Source organism: Buteo buteo, chromosome 8 (genome assembly GCF_964188355.1).
Source record: "Buteo buteo chromosome 8, bButBut1.hap1.1, whole genome shotgun sequence".
NCBI classification, from domain to species: domain Eukaryota; kingdom Metazoa; phylum Chordata; class Aves; order Accipitriformes; family Accipitridae; genus Buteo; species Buteo buteo.
The window spans coordinates 10,605,981-10,630,601 of NC_134178.1; the positions used below are offsets into that span (position 1 = coordinate 10,605,981).

The window sequence follows — 24,621 nt, forward strand, 5'->3', positions numbered from 1 at the left end:
ATGCAAAGTTTATAGTTACTTCTAATATCTGCTATTCAGATTATAGTTTCACTTTGTATAGATGGTTTGAATCTCAGATTCATGCAACCATTGTTGATAAATTTCTTTGAGTGATGGTGATTTTATATTGCTGTGGGTTTTTTCTATGTTGGGGGGGACGACACACGACACGACAATAGATCCGTTGCAAGAACTGCATCAGACATTAAGCATTGGTCAGTGAGTTTTTTGCCAAGTTGGATGATTCCTAATCAAAGCTTCTGCATTGCTCTTTCAGTTTCTTAGAAGTTGCAATCTGTTCTGGCATTAGGCTTACCTAGCACAAGAAATAAGCTGTGTTTGGTACTTTGACAGGCATGCTTTGGAGACAGTGGTTAAATATGTCTCTGTATTGCTCTGATCTTCTGTCAAAGGAGAGCAATGTATGAGTTAGAAAGCTGGCATAAGTTCTGAACTGACTGACTTGTTTGTCATGATGAGCACCAGTTTCTCAGGATGCTCATCTTTGCTGCAGCCTGGGGTACGTGAGATGTTTGCTCATTTTTTTTAATGTGTTTCTTTCTCATAACAGTCAGTCTGATCTGATCTCAAGCCCCAAGTCCATCTTACTCATTGGTTATGGTAGGTTGATTTGAAGCAGTGCTCTCACATGCCAGCATCCAGCTCTACAGTGTTTTTCATTGCCAGTATTACTGTGGTTTAGAGACAAACTCTGTTGCTGGGAGTTTCATGTAATGTAAGTCAGCTGTGTTTTCTGCCAGAGACTGTTGTTACCAGAACAACTTTTTTTGTAACTGGTGAGTTTTGTGCAGATACATAACTAAATTATGCATTGGAAACATCCCATTTTGTGGGGTGTTGAGAGGTGGTAACAACAACTAGTGAATCAGGTGAGGTTGGAAGAAGGATTTAAATAATGTGTAGTTGGAAGAATTTTGAAGTAGTTGAGTCATTTTTAACAAACAAAAATTTAAGGGATAGTTCTGTTAATAAATACTCTCCTGGTGATAGTGACTGGAAATTGAATGTAGACTAAGCTCAGAATGCAGATTTTTTCAGGTCATTCATTATAGGAAAAGTGAATACACATACAGTGGGTTATCCATGCCTGGAAATCTCCAAAGAAAGGCTGCAAATGTAACAAGCAAGGTTCTCACTCAAGTACTTGTATGGGTGTTGACACAGCAACTTGCTCAGGGTAGGTCCTTTCCTCTGTTGCTCAAACAAATGGATTATGCAGCAGTGGCTCCTCCTGGCTTCAAAATGTGGAAATCGGAGAGGGGTAGGTGGTTGTTCAATTTAGTGTCGTTAGTGTAGTTACAGTTGTTTCTTGTGACTCAGCAGTTTTTTGGCTGAGGCATTGTCATTTTCTGACTTTGTGCTCTTACACAGTGCTATGCACAGCATTACTGGACTGCATTATGTCAACTGCTATGAACTGACCATCCACCAGCCAGTGCCGACCTAATAAGGTTCTTCTCTATTTCTAGTTGAAACGTGCTTTCTCTGTTAAATTTTGTCAAAGCAGTCATACTTGCTTTTATTTAAAATGGCCACATTTTTAACCGATAGTGGTGATGTTGCAGATTTGGTAGGCAAAGTGGGGATTATTTTGAATAATACCAAATTATTAAAATTAAAATGTGTGAGCTTTCTTTGCATCTTAAATTACGGTTTCTTCTTATACATCATTATTTTGCAGAATAGATGACACTAATATATATTTATTTTATTTGTCAAGTATTGACAGAGGCAGCTCTTCTTTCCTTTTAGGAATCTGGGTAAAAATGGCTTATCTAACAGTAGTATTCTATTGGATAAATGCCCACCTCCACGACCACCGCCTCCACCATACCCTCCCTTGCCAAAGGACAAGCTGAATCCACCTACACCTAGTATTTATGTAAGTAAATCTAATGGTAGAAGTGCATTGCTGGCTGTCTTTTTTAATTGTTTGGATATCTGAATTACATAATGTAATTATTTTAAAGATGTACTGTTCATAGCTGAATTGTAATTACAGTGCTCTCCCAACTCGTGTATAAGCAGGAAAAATGCTAACCTTAAAGAAAATTTTGAGACACAGTTTGGCTTTTAAAGCCAAGTGTAAATTTTACAAGTGTAAATTAGGAATTTCAGTAAACAGGAAAAAGTTTCAGAATGTTTTTATTAATTTTTTTAATACTCATAATATTGGCAGAATAAGCAAAACAGTTCATTAGATACGATGCACAAAATTTCAAATATATATGTACATGTTTTGCAAGTGACAGTTTAGGTATAAATGAGCAAGTAATTAAACTAAACTCTCCTAACAACCTGCTTCAAAATAAAGAAAAAAATTAATGAAAGTTGAGGTGATTTAAGAACAAAACATCATTAGGAAAAGGCAGGTTTTAGTTGTATAGTATTTTCTTACTCAAACTTTAAAACTTCTGTTTTGACAGTAAAGTTTCATAATAGCTTTGTGAAAAGTTTGAGCTAAGTTAGGAATAGAAGATTAAGTTACACGATGTGCACTGTCTTCATAACAGAAGAATAAATTATAGTATGTCCATATAGCCAGTGTGAAAACCTCAAGTTAGCTTTGATCAGCTCAACTTGGGGACCAGAAGTGGTTGGCACTTTGGTCTGATACTACACAAGGAGTCTGCCTGAGAGCTAGATTAATTTGGAAGCAATAGTGTTTCCAACTGTTCTCTAAGTGTTGCATCTGAATTAATTACCTTATTAAAAGTTCGTCACAGCTTTGTTGAATCCATACAAAGCTGCTAAGTCATCATGCTGCAGCATACTGCGTAGATGTGCCAGCGTGGGTCGCAATATTTGGGAACTCTGTATTGTGTTTTGTTTATTGAAAGAGATGTCTTGGGCATTTTAAAAGATGCACAACAATTTTAAATAAAATTAAAAAAAAAAAAATGGGGGAGATTAGAGCATAAAATTGAGGTCATAGGTGCACAAAAGCATAAGAAAACCAAATCAGCCTGTCTGGTTAACATGAGATATACTGTGAGAGTAGTCTTTTTAATTATACTGTTTCTTGTATACATTATCTGTAGAATTAGCTTTTCTGACTTCTAAAAATAAAGTTAGTATATTATCTTGCTCTTCAGAGAATTCTGTAGATTTAGGGAATGTACAAGGCTATTGTCAGATAAAGAAATAAATTGCAGGAAACCTGAGTTGCAAAAGCCAAGGCAACCTGGGAATAATTCATGCCAAGAAATAAATTGCAGTAACAAATTAATTTCAGGAGTGAACCCAGCTTTTACTATGGAAAGAGTTGTATGATGTAGCTGTTCATTCCCCATAGTGCAGGGAAATGGAGAAAATTCCTGTCTTCTTTCTGTTGTTTATCTTTTTTTTTATTAATCTTTTTTATTTTACAAATAAGGAGTCTAAATTCATCCGCCATCTAATATTCCATTATAATTTTACAGTTGGAAAATAAACGAGATGCTTTCTTTCCACCTTTACATCAATTTTGTACAAATCCAAACAACCCTGTTACTGTAATACGTGGCCTTGCTGGAGCGCTTAAATTAGGTAAGTTTATGTTAATTTTTTTTTTTTTTTTTACTTTGGAGAAAAATGTATGTGTTTTTTAAAAAGTCTCTCAGTTCTTAAAAGTGAATATTTTATTTCTGTAATATAGTATTACTTGTGTATTCCAAGTAATTAGGGTAATGTGTCATTTCTCAGTTTGCTACTGTTTCTAATCTTGATCATCTCCAAAAAAAAAATCCCCCAAAATCCAGCAGATTTTGTTGTGTGCAGAGAGGAACTGAGCTGTGGATATGGAAGCTTACAGATAGACTTTTTTCCTATGAAAACTATGGCTACAAGTCTTTGTACTTAGATTTAATAATCTATAATCTGACGCTGTACAATGTTTTGAACTCTGTAGATAGAAAAACTGTCATTGCTAGTAGGAAATGTGTTATATGATGGAAGTGCATTCATAAAACTCTGGTCTGAAAAATACTTTATTAGTAATAGATTTAAAAATTGTTTGCAGATTTGTTTGCACAAGGCATGTAAAATGTTTCTTGGAATATAGTCTATACAGTAGCTGCCAAGTTTTTTTCCTAAGCTTCTACTGTTGTGTGCAGAAAAGCTTTTTGAGCATTAATCACGAGTGTTAATTATTAACCTACAGGTGGCCTGTGTTATGAAGGCTGAGGCGCGGGGGGGCGGGGGGGAATGCTTTAGTGTAACCCTTTAGATAACTTTAAGTATTAATTTTCTTGAAACTCTGTTATATTTTAACTCATTTATTAATTTTATTCCTATTTATTAGATCTAGGACTCTTCTCTACTAAGACATTGGTAGAAGCAAATAATGAACACATAGTAGAAGTAAGGACACAATTACTGCAGCCAGCGGATGAAAACTGGGACCCCACTGGAACAAAGAAAATCTGGCGTTGTGAAAGCAGTAGATCTCATACAACAATTGCTAAATATGCACAGTACCAGGCCTCCTCATTTCAGGAGTCTTTAAGGGTAAGTCCATTGTTATTATTTAAGTTATAATTCGCAAACTGTATACCAACTCTGGAACCAATTAATAATGGCTATTGAAAACAAATGGAAGCTGTAAAGGAAAAGGAGACACTTCCATGAGCATGAAGAGCACAGGTAAATTTACAAAATCTGTTTTGAATAGAGGGTCAAACAGCATAGGGTGTTCTTCCCAAATGCTTAATGTAAAAGTTAATTTTCTTAATGTAGAACTCCTGGCTATTACATACTTTACAAGCTTGTTAGCTTAAGCTTTCGTATAGTAATGTCAAAATTTGTATTAAAATATTTAGCACTTATGATGTTTGGGTTTTTTTAAACTTGTATTGCTTCGAATTTCACACACGCTTTGAAATCAGCTTTCTTTGTTCTTCATAATATTCTGAATTAATTTGGATGTAGCTTACTAGAAGTTTACACTCATACTTTTCTTTTGTTGGGTACCAAACATAACAGTTTCTATTTAGTTTAGAAGTTGTTAGACATATGAGAGAGTGAAATGCTTGAAATGTTATTTTATTGTTATTACTTTTAATATTTTTGCTGAAGTAGTGAGCACATCCTTGGAATTAGCTGTAGGCCCTCCTCAGAGGCTTACATTATCTGGTGTTATAAAAAAGATTGGGCTAAAGTGGAACTAAGACAAAAAAGATATTCTCGACCAGTTGTTAATTAGAAAACAGGATAAACACCAATGTGGGGAATTGACTATTGCAGTTTTCAGTGCCATTACACAGAAACAGCAGTGGTTTCAGTAAGAAAGGAAAGAGAATTTCTAGATTTAACCTTTGGGCATTAGAGGAAAGGATTAGAAATGAAGGAATTAATCGGTAGTCGAAGAAAAGAGAAGGGAAGGTAGTCATGGTTTTGAATGAGACTGATATAGGGGGAAAAGAAACAGGAATACTGTTGGGAAGTGGGGAGCACTGAAGTCTTCAAGAGCTTGGGACATAAATGGGATTTTTCTTCCTTTGCAGTGGTAATAAATTTAAGTAGGATATCGACTGAAGTTTTCTAGTGCCCCTTGAACAGTTGCACCAGCATTGTATTCTTGTATATCATTCCAAAGGGGCTGGAGAACATTACTTCACTGGAACATTATATATACACGTTTAATAACGTATGTAATTGATCACATACCAGCTTGTCAGCAGCAAAGCCTCAGCTTTGGATTTGCAGCAAAGCCGCAGCTTTGGATTTGCACCAAGAAGTGAACTGCAGGATTTTCTGATTTATTTTTTTTCTCTGTTACAAATTGGTGGTAAAAATGCAATATATAAAATAATTTTCAGAATGATGATTTTCATTTTTCCCTTGGAAATCAGACAGTGTACATGTGTCCTTTGCCTAACATTGCTTTGACCTGTCCTTAGGTGAGTTTTCACAGTGTTCAAATGAAAGCTTCATTTCTTCTTTCTACAGACACAGTCCTCTTGGCTTGCCCTAAGTGATCTTCTTCTTTTTCATTTTTTTTTTCCTTTCTAACAACTATTACATTGCTTTTCTAACATGTCTTGCAGTATTTGATAAATCTATCATCACTAGGTTCCTTTTTGCTTCTCTTTGTCCTTCATTCAAAGGATGAATAAGACTTTCTCAGGTACATAGGGCACTTTGAGATTTAACAACAATCCCATTCAAAGCCAGAGATCTTTGAATAGCCTCCAGGCAGTTCTTTCCTCCTTTTCATCTTAGGTTTTTTCCTTCTGTGTCCATATACTTGCCAAAAAAGAAGTCTTTAGAATAGGGTTTTGAGCACTCTGCTAAAAAGATCAGATTACATCATTTAATATGGTTAGATTTTTTCCACTAGTCATGGTCCTAGCTACTGCAGTGCTAAAATAGCATATGGCTATGAAAAATTCAAAAGATTTTATATAATGGATTTTATAAAATTAATTTCATAAATACTAGTCATCCCAGTTTCATATCAGGATACCTGCTTGACTTTGAAGGAAGGTAAATGTTCTAATCTGAAAAAGTTAACAGTATTCCTTAAGACTGGATTCCAGTTCACCTGGATAATGAAGCAAACCAACATACTCATTTGTAACTCTAATGTAGGCTAGCAAAAATGTTTACATTGTAGACATTTTCTGTTGTCCTGCCCTGAGCCTTGCTGAATTTGTAGTCATAAAGAATTGTTTGCAATGGCTTTTGACTAACAACTTTTTTAAAAATTTTCTTAACAGTAATATTGACATAAAATCTTAGATACAGGTATTTTGAAGATTGCACCCGCATCTTGAAACAAGTGTGCTTATCTCCGTGAACATGTTATCATTTTATACCTATATATTTTATAAATATTCTTACTTTTATGTATATTTACATATATAGAAAAGCATTTCCACAATTGCATTTTATAGGAGGAAAATGAGAAGAAGAGTCACCACAAGGACCACTCAGATAACGAATCCACATCTTCGGATAAGTAAGTGTGGTATAACTGTGATAATTCTGTAGTTGGTTTTATGTGGTTTTTTTACATCATTCCCATTTTCACATTCACCTATTTTATTTTCTATATTTTCAGCTCTGGGAGGAGGAGAAGAGGACCTTTTAAAACAATCAAGTTTGGGACCAATATTGACCTGTCAGATGACAAAAAGTAAGTTGATTACAGTGTCTCCTCACAGTGTTATTCTACAGTATGATACTCCTTCTGGAAAATCAATACCTTCTTCTCAGACATCAGTCTGTTGTTAAACCTAATTCCAGTTGCACACCCTATTTCCACAATGAAATTGTTACCTTTGGTCTTTAAACTGTTGTTATGAATCCTTCTCACTATAAAATCTCTTTTCAAGCTTTTCTTTCCAGGATCTTTATTTTGTCCAGAAATTAACTCAAACATCCATCAGAAACTGTTAATTCTGAGGCTTTAAATTGTTTACAACTTTAATTACTTCTGACAATACCAAGTTTTCAGTCTTTGCACAGAAATTGTAAGATCAGATGTTTTTTCTTTTTTGTTTGTCTAGATTTTTCTTACTTGTTTTTTGTTTCTTTTTATTCCTACTGTCATCCTTTCTGCTTCCACTTTTTCATAGCTCTTGCTTCTCTATCCAGGAACAGGGTTCAAAATATGTAGTAAAGACCAGACCAATGCTTACCTGTGGATAAGCCGTGATACCTCTCCCAGAACCTCAAAAAAATAAGGAATAAATTGAGTATTCTTTAGACTACATATCCTTCTGTGAGTAGATGAAGGTAGCTCAGAAAAACATCAGAAAGTATTAGAAATATTCTGAAAGCATGGTTTTATTGACCAGTAATAATTTTTTATTTGGTTCAATCTCTAGTTATTATGTATTTCTATAAAAGATCCAGCATGTCTAGGCTGTCAGTCATGCCAGCTACAGTACAAAAATTCTGATCTACTTCAATCATTAGAGCAGAAGAAAAGGTTATGGTGTTTGAAACTGGGGAATAAGGCCCACTTAAGATGCTGAAGTCTTTAGTGGTGTAGTTACTGAAAGGTCAATACGTGTATATATGTATGTGATCAGAGATTGTTATAAAATTTTAAATATTGATGCTATTTTTTTTCTAAAGAAAAATCTATCTGTAGATACAAAATTGTTGCTAATAAACTAGCACTCTGAGCAAACCATTGGAAGAGAGACTTTAAATTAACCTAAGCATAACTAACCTGAGGCTCATAGGGAATTGGATTTTGATACTTTAAATAGTTCTGGTAGGATCCCAGGGTGCCAGATCTTATGATCTGCAGTCTCAGCTTTTGCTGCAAATTATCTTTCCCCTCAACGAGCCTGTCAGATTTGCGATTATATTTGGAAATATTTTGAAATTGGAAGAGTAACACAGACACCTGGGTGACATTACAGAGCTCTGCACTTAAGTCCTGGGATTTTTGTGTCTGAAGATCTGTCTTTTTCTTAATGCAGGTATTCAGTTCTGTAGCACATGCATGTTGTTAACTTCGTTCTTGGTCACAACAATTGTGTGCACAGGCTAGGGTATATTTAGACAGTCTTCTTGACATATGTTGTAGCATCGTGTCATTTGGCTCTTGAAAGCATGGTTAACAGTTTCTGACTGGCTGGCTTAGAGTGTGGGGAGAGCACAGCTCTGTTTTCACTTGGAAAAGATGTACACAGAGGCGTAAATTGCAAGCGGAATTTTCTAGCAGTATAGCAGCAGACTGGCTAACTGCGAGAGTGAGTCACCCTGACTTTTAGCTCACCCTTAAATGAAATTGTCCTTTAAATTTCTGTAACTGTCAAGTAAGGGTATTTCATTGTCTCAACTTCCCTCTTAAGAGATGCTAAGTTATATAGCAGTAGGTTGTCTGCTCCTTTATTTCCTATGCTAACAATTTTTTGAAAATGTTTGTATTTCCCAAACTCTTCTAAGAGTTTTAGGGATTCACAGTTTGTTGATTTGCTATTTTGCTGCAGGTGGAAGTTGCAACTCCATGAACTGACAAAACTTCCTGCTTTTGTACGTGTGGTATCAGCAGGAAATCTTCTAAGCCATGTTGGTCATACCATCCTGGGCATGAACACAGTGCAGTTGTACATGAAGGTTCCAGGAAGCAGAACACCAGGTGAGTATAATCTCTTTGCACAAAAAAAAATCAGGTTCTACTCCTGTAATGTTGATTTAATTGCACTGCAGCTTTTCCGTATCTTACAGCATGCCTAAACGTGATAAAATTGTACATACTCATTATTTTTTTAATTTCTTGTATAACTGAACTCTGTGTGTAAGAAGTGCTAAATTACCTCATAGTGGAAATTTCTGGATTTCTGCAGTGCTACGAAATTACCATACTAACCTCTTGCATGCAATGCGGAATTCTTTAAGAGGACAAAGAGGATGGGTTTATATCCTTGGACAGTATTTGTATTTTACATGCCTTGAAGATTTTTACAGGTTTCCGAAGTAGGTCTTGTGCAATCATAGAAATCAGTATACTTTGACTTTTTAGATTCTTTATTGTCTGAGGATAGAACTCAATCCTCCATAATGAATAGTGCTGTGTTGGGGCAGTGGACTGAGACTTGAGGGATCTGGACTAAATTTCAGGGTCTGTTTTTTCTGAAGTACAACTTTAGAAAATTCCATTAGGGATTATGGCTCGGTTTTCCAGCTGTCAAAAGAAGATAAAATACTGGCATTTCTACATTGATTTTGAAAGCTCTTTGGGACAGATTTTCTTACTACTTGTCTATTCAGTGCCTGAAGTCATGAAGTTTTGCTCCTGACTGGGACTGTCAAGAGCTATCATAAAACACAAAATCTAAGCTTTAGCATCTTGAAGCATTTATTTCTACAGAAAGGGAACTGCTGAAGTACTGGTCAGATTCACAAGATTGATAGTTCCGGGTTTTCATCTTCCACAAACTAACAAAAGCAGAATTCTGTTGTCACTGGTAGTTTAATTGCATTTCTTAAAACCATGGAGCACCTAAATAGTGTGTGTAAGTGTCATATAAAAATATGTACTAATACTTAAACTATGATGTAGAGGGTTTTAGTAATTGTAACTTTGCATTTTCATAGCTTTATTTTGATAGATCAGCCTTACATAAAGTGTGTCTATTTTTCTCTAAATTTCAGGTCATCAAGAAAATAACAACTTTTGTTCAGTAAATATAAATATTGGTCCAGGTGACTGTGAATGGTTTGTCGTCCCTGAAAGTTATTGGGGTGTCATGAATGACTTCTGTGAAAAGTAAGCTGGGCGTGCTGTTTTTCCTCTTTTTTTATCAAGTTCTTTGTGTCTTTCTCAGACCTAAGTGGGGAAAATCACTGAGGGTGGTGTAAAATGACATTATTTTACAGGTTTTCCATGTAGTCAGAAAAGTCTTTTAAAGCAAATCAAATTGAAAAATTTAGAATTTATACAAAATATGACATTTGTACAGTGTACAGAAACTTGGATTGCCTGTGATAGCTTTGCTCTCAAAAATTAGCGGTAGGTCTGTTATTTGTCTTTTTTGAACACAGGAATGAAGGGAATACGAGAAGTGAGAGATGGGTAGTAACAAATGCTCATCTAGGTTCAAGATTCAAATTTATACATTAAGGGGGATCAGAAATTTACTATAAGCATAGGCTGTCTGCTACCAATGTGTATTATGTGGCACCAATCCAGTTTTCTTAGTAGTAACATTTCCATATCAGAAAATCCATCGTAGTCCTTACTGTTTATCTAGGCACTGTATCATGCATATTAAAGCTGACCTCTACTATTACCAAATGGTGATGCTTTTCTAATGGCTTCTAGGGCTACTGCAGTGGAGTGACAGAAAAAAGTTGAGGGTGAGGGAATTGGGTGTTTGTTTTGGTTTTTTAGGACTGATGGAGTAAAATATTTTCCTGGTGATATATGCTGTTAATCTTTATTATGTTTAATGTACATGTTGTACCCAAGCGAGTACAGAGTAAGTGGTGTTTTGACATTGTTTCTTGCTGCATCTAGAGGGAGAGCTTAGTTTACTTAGACCTCAGGACATGTCATGGCATGCTTTGCATACACTTATGTGTTTGTAGCTTGCTGGAAAAGTTGAGGTGCACTGACCGTTGGGGAAATACTCAACCATATCTAAGACTGGGGTTTCTGTGTTGTGCCTTGTGTTGAGTGGATGCTTTAAAAACAAACAAAACACACACACATGCATTTGCACCCCCCTATGCCCACCACCCTACCCCCACCCCCCCAAAATAAAAAAAAAATTGTATGAGCAATTGCATCCCCTGATCATGCTAGTATTCAAGCAGTAGCCTCTGAAGCTGTTCTTACAGGAAAATTTTTTTTTCTTACCTAGCCCAGTTAAAACTGGACTAAGCTCTTGACTTTCCTTCAGAACTTTTCCAGAGTTCTGCAAATTCATCTCAGTGTCTCTGTACTCTGTATTTTCTGCCAGTCTACTGACAACCGTTCTTATTTCATCCACCTTTACAAACATGAGCCATCTCAATGTAATTCCACTGATGCAATTGCGTCTCTATGACAACATGCCTTTTACCCACATGACACTGTCCCTGAGGGTGACAGAGAAACTAAGATCTTGGTAACCTCATAAAACGTTTAGAGTGCCTGATAGAGGCACTGAATTGTCTTTGAAAACTATGAATTGTGAAGGATTTCCCGCGGTACAGTATAAAAACAGTATAAAATTGGGATAAGTATGGGAGAGACGTATGTATTTTGCATGACTATAGCGGAAGAGTTCATGCTTAGGAAATCCATATGGAGGTGTTTCTTCGTGCTTCTCAGGCGGGTCGACATTTCTTGGCTGAATATAGCATAGACCTGTGGATCACAGTTGAGATGGTGCCAACAGGTTGCTGCTTGTGTGGACAAGCTTCACGTGTGTACAGTGACAGTACGAGTACCTGGCTGGCATTGTTCAAAACAGAAAGCATTCTTAAGAGCTGGTATGGCCTGTATATAAAATCAGGCACCGGTTAAAAAAGCAGCAGCAGTGTCATGCTAGATCTGACCAAGGATTTCTCTGCCTCAGCATTAATAAAATACTGGGAAACTTAAAGGAAAGTAGAACATAACTGGAAGCCATAAACTGACTTCACATGGGCAGCTAGATGGTTAAGTGTTTTAATGTATTGCAGGATGTGAAATATGGAATTAGGATCAGGAATTTTATAGACGAGTTTCCTTTTGGCTAGTCCTCCCAGGTCACTGATTAGATGCAGAAAGCTTTTTTTGTGATGATCAGTTTTACAGGTAATTTTGTTGAAGTATCAACCACTAATATGTCTGCTGATAAATGCTGAAGACTTTATTTTTCCTATTGTTTCAGGAATAATATGAATTTCCTCATGGGATCTTGGTGGCCAAACTTGGAAGATTTGTATGAAGCCAATGTCCCAGTTTATAGGTTTATTCAAAGACCAGGGGATTTAGTGTGGATAAATGCTGGCACTGTTCATTGGGTTCAGGCTATCGGCTGGTGCAACAACATTGCGTGGAATGTTGGCCCTCTTACAGGTATGGTTGAATAGTGCCTGTGCTCAACTACATAATTAGGTAATATTATACTACATATGCCACAGAACCTGTCATTTCTTACTAATTTACCATGCTTTACTAGATTAAAAAAATGAACATACTGTATTTTAAAACATGGTGTGTTGAAGCTTTAAATAATTCCATTGGTAAGAGGAAGAGAAAGAGCAAGAATGCAGTCTTTGCACTCATTCATTTAGTGGGTTTGTAAAAATTACAGTTGTATAGCAAATACTAGCAGAATAAAATCTTTATATTAATTTATACACTCTGTCTTGTAGGCCGTTTTTAACTTTGTCTCTCAAAATTTGTTCTACTCAGCAGACTGTGCTGTAGCTTGCATATGAGTTTAAGGGCCTGTCCAGTCTAACTTTTTCAGGACAACAGATACCTAATTGCTCTTTAGTAAAAGCATCAGGAAATGCGAACAGTTGTAAAATTTTGTTCATAAAGGGGTATTAGGTTTTTCAGACTTACTGCTTTGGAAGTCTTTAGTTTTGAACTATGGTGTTGGAAGGTTTTTAGATGTGAGAATGGAAGGAAATTTCACAGCTAAACTGAGCTTCTGTCAAGCATTTGAAGGGAATGTATTTCCAAAGAACTCCTGTTTTCTTAAATAGTTTAAGGTGTGTCTTTATTTCATTATGGTGCAATAAATAGTATGTATCCAGGATTGTGTGGCTGACCAATACAGAGCTCACATATTAAGTTGCAGTAAATTTTGTAGAATTTTTTTTTAAAAAGGGCAGGATGAGTACGCTGCTGCTTAATGAACAAGTCTGACTTATTGCAACAAATCTCTCAAGGTGCAGTCTTCCTTTTCAAGACGTATTATATACACCATAGCATTGTGAAATTATGATAAAGAGTGAATAAAGTGAGATGCAGACATTTCAAGTTTAGTTGGTTTTTTTAAATGTGAAATACTTGAAAATTTATTAAGCAAACCTTTTTGAAATATTGCTCTCTGTTCACCATAGAAATTGAAGACTTGTCAGTAACTTGTTCTCACAGATAGTTGTTACTGCTGTAGCATTATGCGTTCTTTTAGCATCATAAATACAATTTTTAAAGAGTAATTTTACAGAATTCAAGTCTAGTTGGAATGAATGGGTCATTGCGAATGAAGTTTAATCTAGCCCTAAAAGGTATAATTTTTTTATTATAATCAGATTATTTTGGCTGCACTTGATACTTATTTCTTAACTTGAATAATTGTTTTTGTAATTTTGTTTTTGTATAGCCTGTCAATATAAATTGGCAGTGGAACGGTACGAGTGGAATAAACTGCAGAGTGTAAAATCCATAGTACCCATGGTTCATCTTTCATGGAACATGGCTCGAAATATCAAGGTCTCAGATCCAAAGCTTTTTGAAATGATAAAGTAAGTTCTATTTATTTGAACATTTACTGTACCCTTTTCCTCTTCAAGCAGGAAACAATAGTTGATTTGTAAGTAATCCTCTGTTTCTGAGAATCAAGCCAAAAATATTTTATGTTCTGTTTTTCAAAGAATCCATTTATAGATATCATTAATTTTATTATTTATTTGATGTTATTGCGGCATAGCTTTGGAGTGATCTAATTAAATTTTTTGTTAAAAATGCTATAGACTTAATATAGCAGTTTACAGAAACAGTTGACTTAGATGACAAAAGCTGTTCAGAGTACATAAGAAATAATGACATTAGGTCACCAACCCAAATACTAGAATTTGGATGTTTGATCATTTTTACAGCAAGGTTAAACTTAATTTTGCATTTCTAGAACCTGTAGTTAGTGCTCACACACTGTCATTTTGAGATCCAGTATAAATGTTTTAAATAAAGGTAAGTAGGAATTTGAAAGCCTCCTTCCCTTTGCTCGCTCTTCTGAACAATGAATTAATTGATGTGTAAAACGGTAATTGAGTTTAGTGACATTTCTCATACGCATATTCCAAAATACAGGAATATTCCAGGCTAGGAATATTGCAACCTATGTTGAGGAATGAATGGACATTTCAGCATATATCATAGGTTTGTCCTAAACAAAGTGGAGGAATGAATTCCAAAGCAAATTACTCGTCAGGAGAATACTCTGGTAGCAGCAGTCTCTTGTTTTCCTTAAGCCTACCAAAGAGCTTCTAGCGTGAGCACTTCTTAGTCTTACCAACATACTGGATCCACAAGCATTGAATCCTTTTATAATTTGCCTTGAAATGGACCTTTAAAAAAATGGGTGGGTTAATTTGCAAAGGAAGGGCAAAGAAAAATAATTTATTCCCCCCCCCCCTAGTAGGACTTATTGGTGACATCTGAGTGAGAGTCCTTTTTACAGTAGGAATTTAAGCTTGAATATCTGTTGCAGAATTGTGGAATTGGTGAAATGGTAACTTTGTAAGGACCAAGAATGTTGGAAGTCGAAGACAGGGAGGTTTGTAGTCACCATAAAGCTAGTTTTTGGAATACCATTTATGTGTGAATACTTTCTTAAAATCTAGTAACTAATATCTAGGGGAAAGAAAATCTTTGCTGAAGGCTTGACGGTCCTGCCCCTTCAGTTAAGCCATTAGTGCTTATATTCAGGATGCCAGCTGTCATAAAAGGGAGAGGAGAAACTGAATAGTTAAAAATGAGAAACAGGGAAAAGCAGCAGGGTGTGCGAGGGAGGAAGCCAGAAAGTCCATTTAAAAAACAAAACAAAACAAACAAACCCACAAACTTATTTCACAATTATCTTCATATGTATATCTTCCCAAGCCCAGCAGGCATCTATTGTAAAGCTTGAAGCAGTTCTGGAATGTTTTTGGCAAAACATTATTTCAATATTTTGGCACTTGTATTTTGCATTTGCACAAGTTCGGGGGGTTTTGCCATGGTTTAGGCTTAAAAGGAGAAAAAACATGACTGAGCATAGCATCCTTCTCCGAGGGAAACACTTAAAGTGTTGTGAATAAACACAGAGAACAAAATGGTAGTTTCTTATTGTCTTGCTAGGTGACAGCAGCTGAGCTTTTTCTAGCGAGAGACCTAAATTTTAGGTGTAGATTACAAATAAAGATGCTGGGGAGCAGATACAAACTTCAGTCTTGCATACATTTGCTTTTTCCAGCCTACTGAAACCATTTCCAGTTTACTTGGATTAAGCCCTCCATTCAAGTTAGTTGTCAGCCAAATCCCAAGTTCCATGGTATGTGTGCGGAGGGGAAGAAGATCCAGCGATGAGCTCTGGCTTGTAACATGTAGTAGCAGTAACCTGAGATAACTCTTTGTTGTGGTCACTTCTGTAGTTATGGTATAGCTGTTAATAGAAATGGGTGTCACCAGAATACACAGTCTAGCATCTGACCATGGCTTTGTAAGCATACTGGAAATGCAGAAATCTTCATGATCTCCTTCATGATTATGCAGTTGCATAATTTTCCTGTGGACTGCTTGTCTGCAGGAAAATAGTACCAGCTGGCAAGTAGCTATTGTCCACTGCTCCTGGATTTTAATATGTACAAAATACAGACATTTGTGTGTTTATATATATGTGTGTATGTGTATGCATGTGTATAAAAACACTTGAGAAATAGTGATTTCTGATACAGCTGGTTGAATTTCATCTTGAATAGCTGACTTTTCATTTGTCATCAAGAAAAAAAATATATCAGTGACACAGCTGTCACCTTTTTTGCCAAATACAGGTCTGTATCTGAAATTGCACATTTAAGATACCTGAATTGTTTAGGTAGTTTGACTTCTGTCTCTGGGGCTTCTTAGGTATCAGAATAGTACAAAATAATAGCTTTTGGAAAATCATAAAAAGTAGTTTGTAATTCCAATTTGAAAGATAAATACAAATATGTCTTACTGGGTTATGTGAGAGTAACCACTACAGAGGCAGTAAACTAAAATTTAAGCATGCATATAAATATTGGGAATCAGATTAATGATGAAAAGAAATAGAATAGTAGTAGGGGAAAAAATAATAGAAGGAAACTTTGCTTTTGGAAGAAGTCTGAAGCCTCCTTATATTTTTAGTTCATGTGCAGCTCGGTGCTGTCTTGCTAGATGAAAGATAAAGAGCAAAAACTGAAACTTTCTCATTAGATGTTTCTTAAAGATTTGATATTAACAGTAGAATCAGGAGCGGGAACACAGGCAGACAAAATGATTTAAAACTTGACTAAGGGAGCGCAACCCTCAAGAAAAGAAAAATTAACCGCAAACCTCTTAGATGGAAGCTAGAAGGACTTTTACAAATGCATCTGAGGAAGAGAAGAATTTTAGGTAGTAGGAACATAGTAATAAACACTTAAAAAAATAATTCCAAAGTAACCAAAATACTAAGTTCTTTTACAAAACCAGTTTTAGAAACGTAAAAGAACATGACATGAGAGAAATTATTTTGCACAAAATCGCGAAGCCAGATAAAATATGTTTCAGTATCAGTAGGGAAGTTATATTACTGAAAGATACAGAGAGGTCATTTTTGCATTGCTATTGGGATGGTCTCCGCAATTCGCAAAGTTTTACTGTATATCTAAATATTCAAACAGGTTTCTCACTGCCCTTCTAGAATAAATCAGGATGATGTCCATTTTAAAATCTTCTTCTCTTAAATATTTGTATTTGGCTGGACATGATTTACTCATGCTCTTGATGCCATACCTGAAAAACATTTAGGGAGAGCTATGGTCTTAGATTTTCTTTTAACTGAGTTCTCACTGTACAAGAATAAAAGCAGGCCTACAATACTAAAAGCTGACACCATTTAACTTATACAGTGTGACTGCTAGAAACCTTTTTGACTTGCTTTAGGCTTCCCAAACTTTAGGAAATTGTGGTGCATTTTCAAAGTGGTGGTTCGTATGCTTTCTCCCATTCTTTGATAGCATGAAATAGTTAACATTTACGTTTTCAAGTGCCAGTACTAGGATCTGAATTTTATCTAAGGAGGGGGAATTCACCTTCTAGCTATTGTTTTTGGCTTTGGTTGCAAATTTGGCAAACGTTGCAGCAGTGTTATACATGGGTTACATTTTGGGCAATTGTTTTTTCACAACTGTAACACGAGAAAACTCTGAAAATTCTTTGGAAGTCAAGACTGGAGAACAATGGTGGCAGGTGTGCAGATGTGCTTCCAGTTGCTCTTTGGCATACCCAAAGACTTTTCCAGATAACAGCAGAAGAGAAGAATGGTAGCTTTTAAGTTTGTTTGAAATTGGGCTGTACTGCATAAAAGAAAGCTATACCAAAGTTACTGAGTTTGTCAGAAGCACATTAGCCCAACACTCAAGTGAATTAATACATGATCTAGCACATACGGTTGGCCTTAGCATCGTAAGTCCCTTTAACATCAAACTTCGAAAGTGTTGAAGGAGTTACAGCTAAATGAGCTGTTTAATTTTCTTGAAATTCGGTATATGAAAATACGAAGTTTAATGGAGAAACATGCTTTCAGTTTTGCATTATTCTTACAGTCAGGGTATTAATGAAGCCATAGACTTGTTTTTAGTGAAGATGAACAGTCTGAGTATAAAACATCAAGAGAAGAGTATCTCTAAGATTTTATTAACTACTTGGAAAAGCATGAAAGAAACATTTTTTGAAAAAATACAGAACGTATATCTTACATGTTTAAGGTTTTAAAATGGGAGAAGGATCAAGTTGAAAACATTTTGATAGAACTCTTGAGCACTTTGTTTTCCGTCCAATGTTTATTCCTCCCCTTATGTTTTTTTCAATCTTCCTTCTGCATCTAATGAGTGTGTAACATAACCACCCTGTGGAGGAGAAAATTAAAGGCTGCAATGGCTGCAGCTCAAATAAATAGGATAGCTGAGAGCTAAAAATTATTGTAAATAACATTGTAATTTAGAAATCTGGCGACCCATTTTGCCAATTTTTTTATGGGAATGTATGTAGCTCATACAATGCTAGAAAACAAGTTAGATTTTCTAGTACAGAAGAGAACTGTATAAAACTGTGAAGGTAATTTTTTTTTTTTTTATCCTTTACAGAAGGATGGCAGGGAATTGTTGATTTTAATTTGACATTTGACCTTTTTTTTTCTTCATTCATAAAATAAGTGTTAAAATTGTACTTGTTTTTTTCAATGTTATGGGGGTTTTTTCCTATGAAGGGATTTCCTTTTCTAATATCAACCTGTCTATTCTTTTTCCTTTTACACGGAAGAGATACCTGTTGATAGATTTTATTTCCACTGCGTGTAGAGTGATTTCTGTCAGAACTTGGGTTTTCAGACTTTGGATGACTGAAAGTTCGGTAGTGATGAGGAAGTAACGAGGTTTTTAGGATGTTAGTTAAAACAGTTCCTTGGATTAGGCTATAGTCATTTACACAAAATGTAAACAGTTATTTTGAACTTGGCAGTTCAAACTGACTTTTTGCTGATAAATTCATAGTTCAAAATAAAATACATTAATTGCTTTTGAAAACACGTTGTTTTATTGTGCTTAAAAGGCCATTCGTGCATTCCAGTCAAAAATGAAAGACGCAGCCTATTTGCAGGGCAAGGGGCTGTAGTGAAATTGAGCAAATCTACACAGAGGTCCATAAGAATGTGGTCTAACTTCTACCTAAGTCATGAGTCCAGTGATTCTTATTAGTCAGCTGTTCTGAAATCCCAGAGGAAGAGGAAACTCCAAGTACAGGGTCTTGGAAGAAAATTTAAGCCTACTTGAATCTTGCTATAAAGTTGAATATTGAACTTAATATACAACTGATTTTGGTTGCAGGTACTGCCTGTTAAGAACTCTCAAACAGTGTCAGACACTGAGGGAAGCTCTGATTGCTGCAGGAAAAGAGATTGTCTGGCATGGGCGAGCAAAGGACGAGCCAGCTCATTACTGTAGCATTTGTGAGGTCAGTAAAAATATGTGTTGGGCTTGTGTACTACTATAATATTTATTTAAATTTTGTCCTGTCTTTTGCTATTGTTGCTATTTTAGTTTTGCTTTTAAGTTGCAGCAGCTACTGTATGCTGTAAGCACATATATGTGATGCAGTACTGTCTTCAAAGAGCTTATCAAGCTGTTTTTCTAGACATAGGCTGTATTTTGCTGCAGTCTCTTCCACAGTACTTCCACAGCACTGTTACTCACTAGGTCGATTTTCAATTCTCAGTTATTATAAAGAGTTGTTATCCCTTCCTGCATATTACTTGATCTGCTGAGCTTCATTTTAAAGGTGTATCTGTCTTCATTTTAGAAGTCAACAACATCCCCAAAAGAGAGAGAATTTAAGTACATTTTCTTCACAGGACATACCTTTTTTCCTGAAATTTTTTATTCTGCTTCCTGTTAATAGTTTGTTTAAAGTATTGGGTAATAGTTTTCATGAAGCATAAAAGAAAATAAAATTTTCCTACCCCCTGAATATCAGTTTCTACTTATCTTCTGACAGCCTCCTGGGCAGGATGCGCATGTGACTGAGTAGTAAGGAAATAAATCATGAATTTCTTTTGCAGACAAATTTTAAAAAGGGAAATTAGGTATATTTGTTATAAATCTCCACCTTACTGAGTAACCCCTATTTAGAGTATGAATCCTGCTTTTGTCAATATTGACCAAAAGCTTTCCCATAGTGCTGCTCATCCAGACATCCACAGTGTAATGTTAGTGGGTTTACAGTATTTCACTTCTTTGCCTGAGCCTCAGGAGGATAGATTTTCCCTGAACAAATCTAATTTTTCTCTTTGCATGCACAAGGTAAGGTTGTAAATGTTGAAGAAAATACCATTTACATGGTTTAACCTCTAAAAAATGAAATTGTAATGGTTGCCCTTCTGTTTCCTATCTTAACAGGTGGAAGTCTTTGATCTGCTTTTTGTCACTAGTGAGAGCAATTCTCGAAAGACCTATGTCGTACATTGCCAAGACTGTGCACGAAAGATAAGCACGAACCTGGAAAATTTTGTGGTGCTAGAACAGTACAAAATGGAGGACTTGATGCAAGTCTATGATCAATTTACATTAGTAAGTCAAATTAATAAGTGGGTGCATAAATACATTATTTGTAAAGCAGTTGTAGACTGTCTTGGTACTCCACTGTATGAGTACCATGGACTTTCTGATTCAAATGGAGGTATGGGTTGTGTGTGATATTTACAGAACAAAACGCTGAAGAGTCAGAATTATGTGAAATAGTACAGTAACTTACTGCAGAACATAACCGCTGAGTTTTCAGGAAAAGTATGATGTTACAATTCATAAAGTTGTGGCTTTAAAAATCCAATAGAGATCACCTGAAGACCATAACTGGATCAGATGGAGATGGGAAGAATCAGGACAGTGAAGCTTGGAGAAACTAGCACCAGGTTCAAGAGCATCTCTAATACATTGGTTGTGGTATGAAGTCAGTATAGCAGCAGAGCATCCTATGCACTCAGACCCCTTCCTTCCCCTTCCTCACCCATCCCCTCCCAAAGCAGCACTGTCCTTCTGCTTAGCAAGTGGATGCTCTCAAACAGTTCTGTCATTTGGCTTGGGGCCTCCTTTGCATTTCAATTTAAAGCAAAAAGCCTCTTTGCCATTATAGCTTTGTGCTATATATGGCAGCCTCCTGCTTTGAACTGTGTCAGCACAACTGTCCTAACATTTCACCCAGGTTTCATTGTTTCAGGCAAAGATGGCTTGTTTGTAATCGCAGTGAAAGCGATGCTGCATTTATTTATAAGACTTGCCTTTCTGTCAAAGGAGACAAACATTGGACTAACCGTTGTGAGAATTTTGTGTTGAATTAAATGCAACAGCCCAGAAACGGCTGTGCCTTTTGATTCATTTCCAGGTGCCGCAGAAAATGTATGTTTAGACAACTATTTCATGTAATGCTAGCATGATAAGTTGTAACCTTTTGAGGTGAGGCCTCAAGGTTCAGCAGTAGAGGCTGGCGAGAGTGCAGGACCATGTCCTCTGAATTTAATTCTCTTCATTGGTCCTACAGAGCCTGAGGTGGTTGAACTTCAATTCATACTTCTAGGAGCCCATTGTCATTGTAGTTTGTGAAATACTGCAATTTCGAAGTGATGATCTGTTACAGAAAAGCATATAAATAAACACCTGTTCTCAGATACGTCATCCAGTTGAGTGGAAATGGGCAAGAACATTTCTGTATGGAAAAGAGCGGGGAGGGAGGGGTGTTTTGTTGTCTGTGTTTATAACGTCATGTAGGTAACACTGATGATACTGTCCCTAGAACAAGGGTTCTCAACCTGTGAGTAGCTCCCTCCCCCACCAAAGCCTATACCTGCAGCCCTAAGGGGGGTTAATAATTGTTCTCTTGTGAAATTGGTGTGCACATTCATTTCTTTTAAAGGGGATACAGTCTCAACTGAGAAGAGTCATAGCCTAAAAGTGACTTCTCTCACACCTAGAAGAGTTAAGGTTTGTTACAAGTCACAGGATGAAGATAATCTCAGATGGCAAAGGTGCAATAGGCCTAACAAAGAGTCTTTGTGTTTGGGGTGAAGTATTGTGAGCAAACATGAGGATCAGTTAGTGTTACTGTTTCATAAGTGGGTGCTATCATATGATTTAAAGTGTCTTTAAAGACTGTGAGTAGCTTCTTGAAGGGATTCCACATCATGACAGGACTGATGAGCAGGAAAAGAGGAGAAGGAAATGCCATCAAAGATTCAGTATTTTGATGGTAATACCACAAAGTGTAATATTGGGAAATAGTTAGGTATCTTCTAGACCTTGTCTCCTGAAAGCAGGCAGGAACAAGACATCTAGCTTGCTTCACTCATCAGGCACTCCGGTGTTGTCTTCCAGGATTAAAAACAAAAAAACAAAAAACCCAACCCAAAACAACTTTGTCCGCGTGTCAGAGAACCTGAGACCCTTTCCACAGATATCCTAACTTCAGAGTTATATGTTATTGTTTAGAAGCCCGCAAGGCATTTGGAGAAGCCACAAATGGACAGTCCCCCCACCCCCACTGGTAAACAGGTTGAGAATCCCTGTTTTAGCATATATAAAGATACATCTATACTGAGCCCACATGGAGCTCTTTGCTGCCGCAGAGGGACTTGTTTTGGCAGCTCACATTGTATTAACACAGACATCCCCACAGCATACTCCAGTCTTCAGTATAGGCAAAATCCTAATGCAGAGTAGTCATAAAATGCACGTTGTATTTGGCTAAGCTGGAAAAAAATGCCAGTATCCACTTGAAAGAGTCCTGAAGTGTAAAAAGAGTAGTGTGTGTGACTTTAAACTCTCATGGTTACAATTTGTGCAGGTCTTGGTTAAACAACTGAGTTTTACACCCTTGTAGAAAAGGTAATTTAATGTTTTCTTTTTCAGGCTCCTCCATTGCCATCCTCCTCATCTTGACATTTTTTCATGGACATTAAATGAAAACTTTTCTGATATTCAGGAAGTGACCCAGTTCTGCACCACTGATTTTTGTAGCTATCCCGTAAGGCTGCTGGCTGAAAGCTGTGTCTATGCAACCTTCCAAGTGCGGAGTGTCAACCAACTGGACAGGAGAGAGCACTGCCTCCTACTCCAGAACTCAAAACAAATAAAGCTCATCCAGCTGTACTTCAAAAAATAATTCCATGTTTTGTATATATCTGACAAAACTGGCAACATTATACAGACTACTGACTTGAAGACCACCTCTTTTGTATTTCTCTGTTTCTGGGCTGATGAGTTGGTTTCATCCATTTTTCCCCTTCAGAATTTCCCTTGGAAAAAGTACTAGCTTAGCTGGTCATTTCTTTGTAAGGTAGTTAGAAATTTTAAGTCTTTCTTTGGGCAACTTTTTTTTTTTTTTTTTTTTTTTTAATGTGAAGAGTTAGGTGATATAAATTTTTTACTGCTTTTATGTTTTTCTGTCTTGTTTTGAAACCATGACGGTTACACTTTTGGTTCCTAAATAAAATTTAAAACAATTAACAGCCAAGTCACAAAGATAAATGGGTTGCACATAGACTAAGGAATAAACTTCAGATTTGTGATTTTTGTTTCTAATCTTGATGTAAATTTACACTATTTATAAATACATATTTATTGCTTGAAAATATTTGTGAATGGAATGCTGTTATTTTTTCCAGATTACCTGCCATTGAAATTTTAAGGAGTTCTGTAATTTCAAACACTACTCCTATTACATTTTCTATATGTAAATAAAACTGCTTAGCATTGTACAGAAACTTTTATTAAAATTGTTTAATGTTTAAAGTTTTTCTATTGTTTGAGTTTTAAAAAGATTTTATGTACAGTGCCCAGTTTTTGTTCTTTTTTGAATCTGATTATATATATTTTATATATACTCTTGTGCTTGTGTATATATATAATATATATAGAAACTCGAATATAAATAATGTGTATAAAGATTTAGAGACTAAATTTTTCTCGTTTTAAGTTTTACATCTATGGTAGATTTGAGGTGTCTACTGTAAAGTATTGCTTACAAAAGTATGATTATTTTTAAAGAAATATATGGTATGTATCCTCAAGACATAGAATGACCTTCAGACTGGTTTATTGTTAAATTGCACTTTTTGCAATAACAGACCAATAAATAGTTGCTGCCAAAATGTAGTAGTAGAAAATAAGTAACGGCTAAACTTTAAAGCTCTTCAAGAAAAATACCGGCTTTGACAGGAAGTTTGGCACTAGTTTTAGAGGAGGAATGAAAAAGGTGAATTTGAGTTTGGGTGGGGATATTCTCTAGAATTCAACCAAATTGCAACTTATATATTACAATATGTTCTATTAACAATTTAAAAAGTTAAGACCTAATCATCTTGGCGTCATTGTTGACCCCAAAAAAGGTCGTTGTTTTGTGGTATTCTATTGTATTTTCACATATTTTGTAATACGAATTCACTGGTAAATTTTTGAAGCACTAGGTTTATTTAGGACAAGTTTATAATATATCATTGTAACAGTTTGCAGTTTTAATGATGGTATTTATTTTAAGTTGCTCCTTTCTCATTAGCTTCTTGAAAATGCATTAAATCTAAATTTCAAAATTGATAGCTTTCTTATCGATCAGATTGACTGATGCAGAAGGTTCTGCATCAAACAATTTCTCATAATTTCTCATTAGTGGGGTATGTTAGTGATTGCATTGTTAAATTTTTTGTA

At 35.8% G+C, this 24,621-nt stretch overlaps 1 protein-coding gene across 16 annotated transcripts in view; it reads left to right on the top strand.

The window, feature by feature from the left end:
- The window catches only part of KDM6A (lysine demethylase 6A), a 167,942-nt gene extending 143,432 nt beyond the window's left edge, over positions 1 to 24,510 (top strand). For 8 of the 16 annotated variants that reach the window (XM_075033585.1, XM_075033591.1, XM_075033590.1 and 5 more), the window contains 11 exons: positions 1,774 to 1,903; positions 3,444 to 3,549; positions 4,304 to 4,509; positions 6,897 to 6,961; positions 7,064 to 7,138; positions 8,952 to 9,100; positions 10,117 to 10,231; positions 12,324 to 12,511; positions 13,773 to 13,914; positions 19,258 to 19,384; positions 20,326 to 24,510. In XM_075033585.1, coding sequence (XP_074889686.1) covers positions 1,774 to 1,903; positions 3,444 to 3,549; positions 4,304 to 4,509; positions 6,897 to 6,961; positions 7,064 to 7,138; positions 8,952 to 9,100; positions 10,117 to 10,231; positions 12,324 to 12,511; positions 13,773 to 13,914; positions 19,258 to 19,384; positions 20,326 to 20,622 — 1,600 coding nt within the window. In that variant the 3' untranslated portion in view covers positions 20,623 to 24,510. The remainder of the gene's footprint in view (positions 1 to 1,773; positions 1,904 to 3,443; positions 3,550 to 4,303; positions 4,510 to 6,896; positions 6,962 to 7,063; positions 7,139 to 8,951; positions 9,101 to 10,116; positions 10,232 to 12,323; positions 12,512 to 13,772; positions 13,915 to 19,257; positions 19,385 to 20,325) is intronic. The other 8 variants (XM_075033600.1, XM_075033589.1, XM_075033592.1 and 5 more) reach the window with 3 other exon arrangements.
- Positions 24,511 to 24,621: the final 111 nt, after the last annotated feature.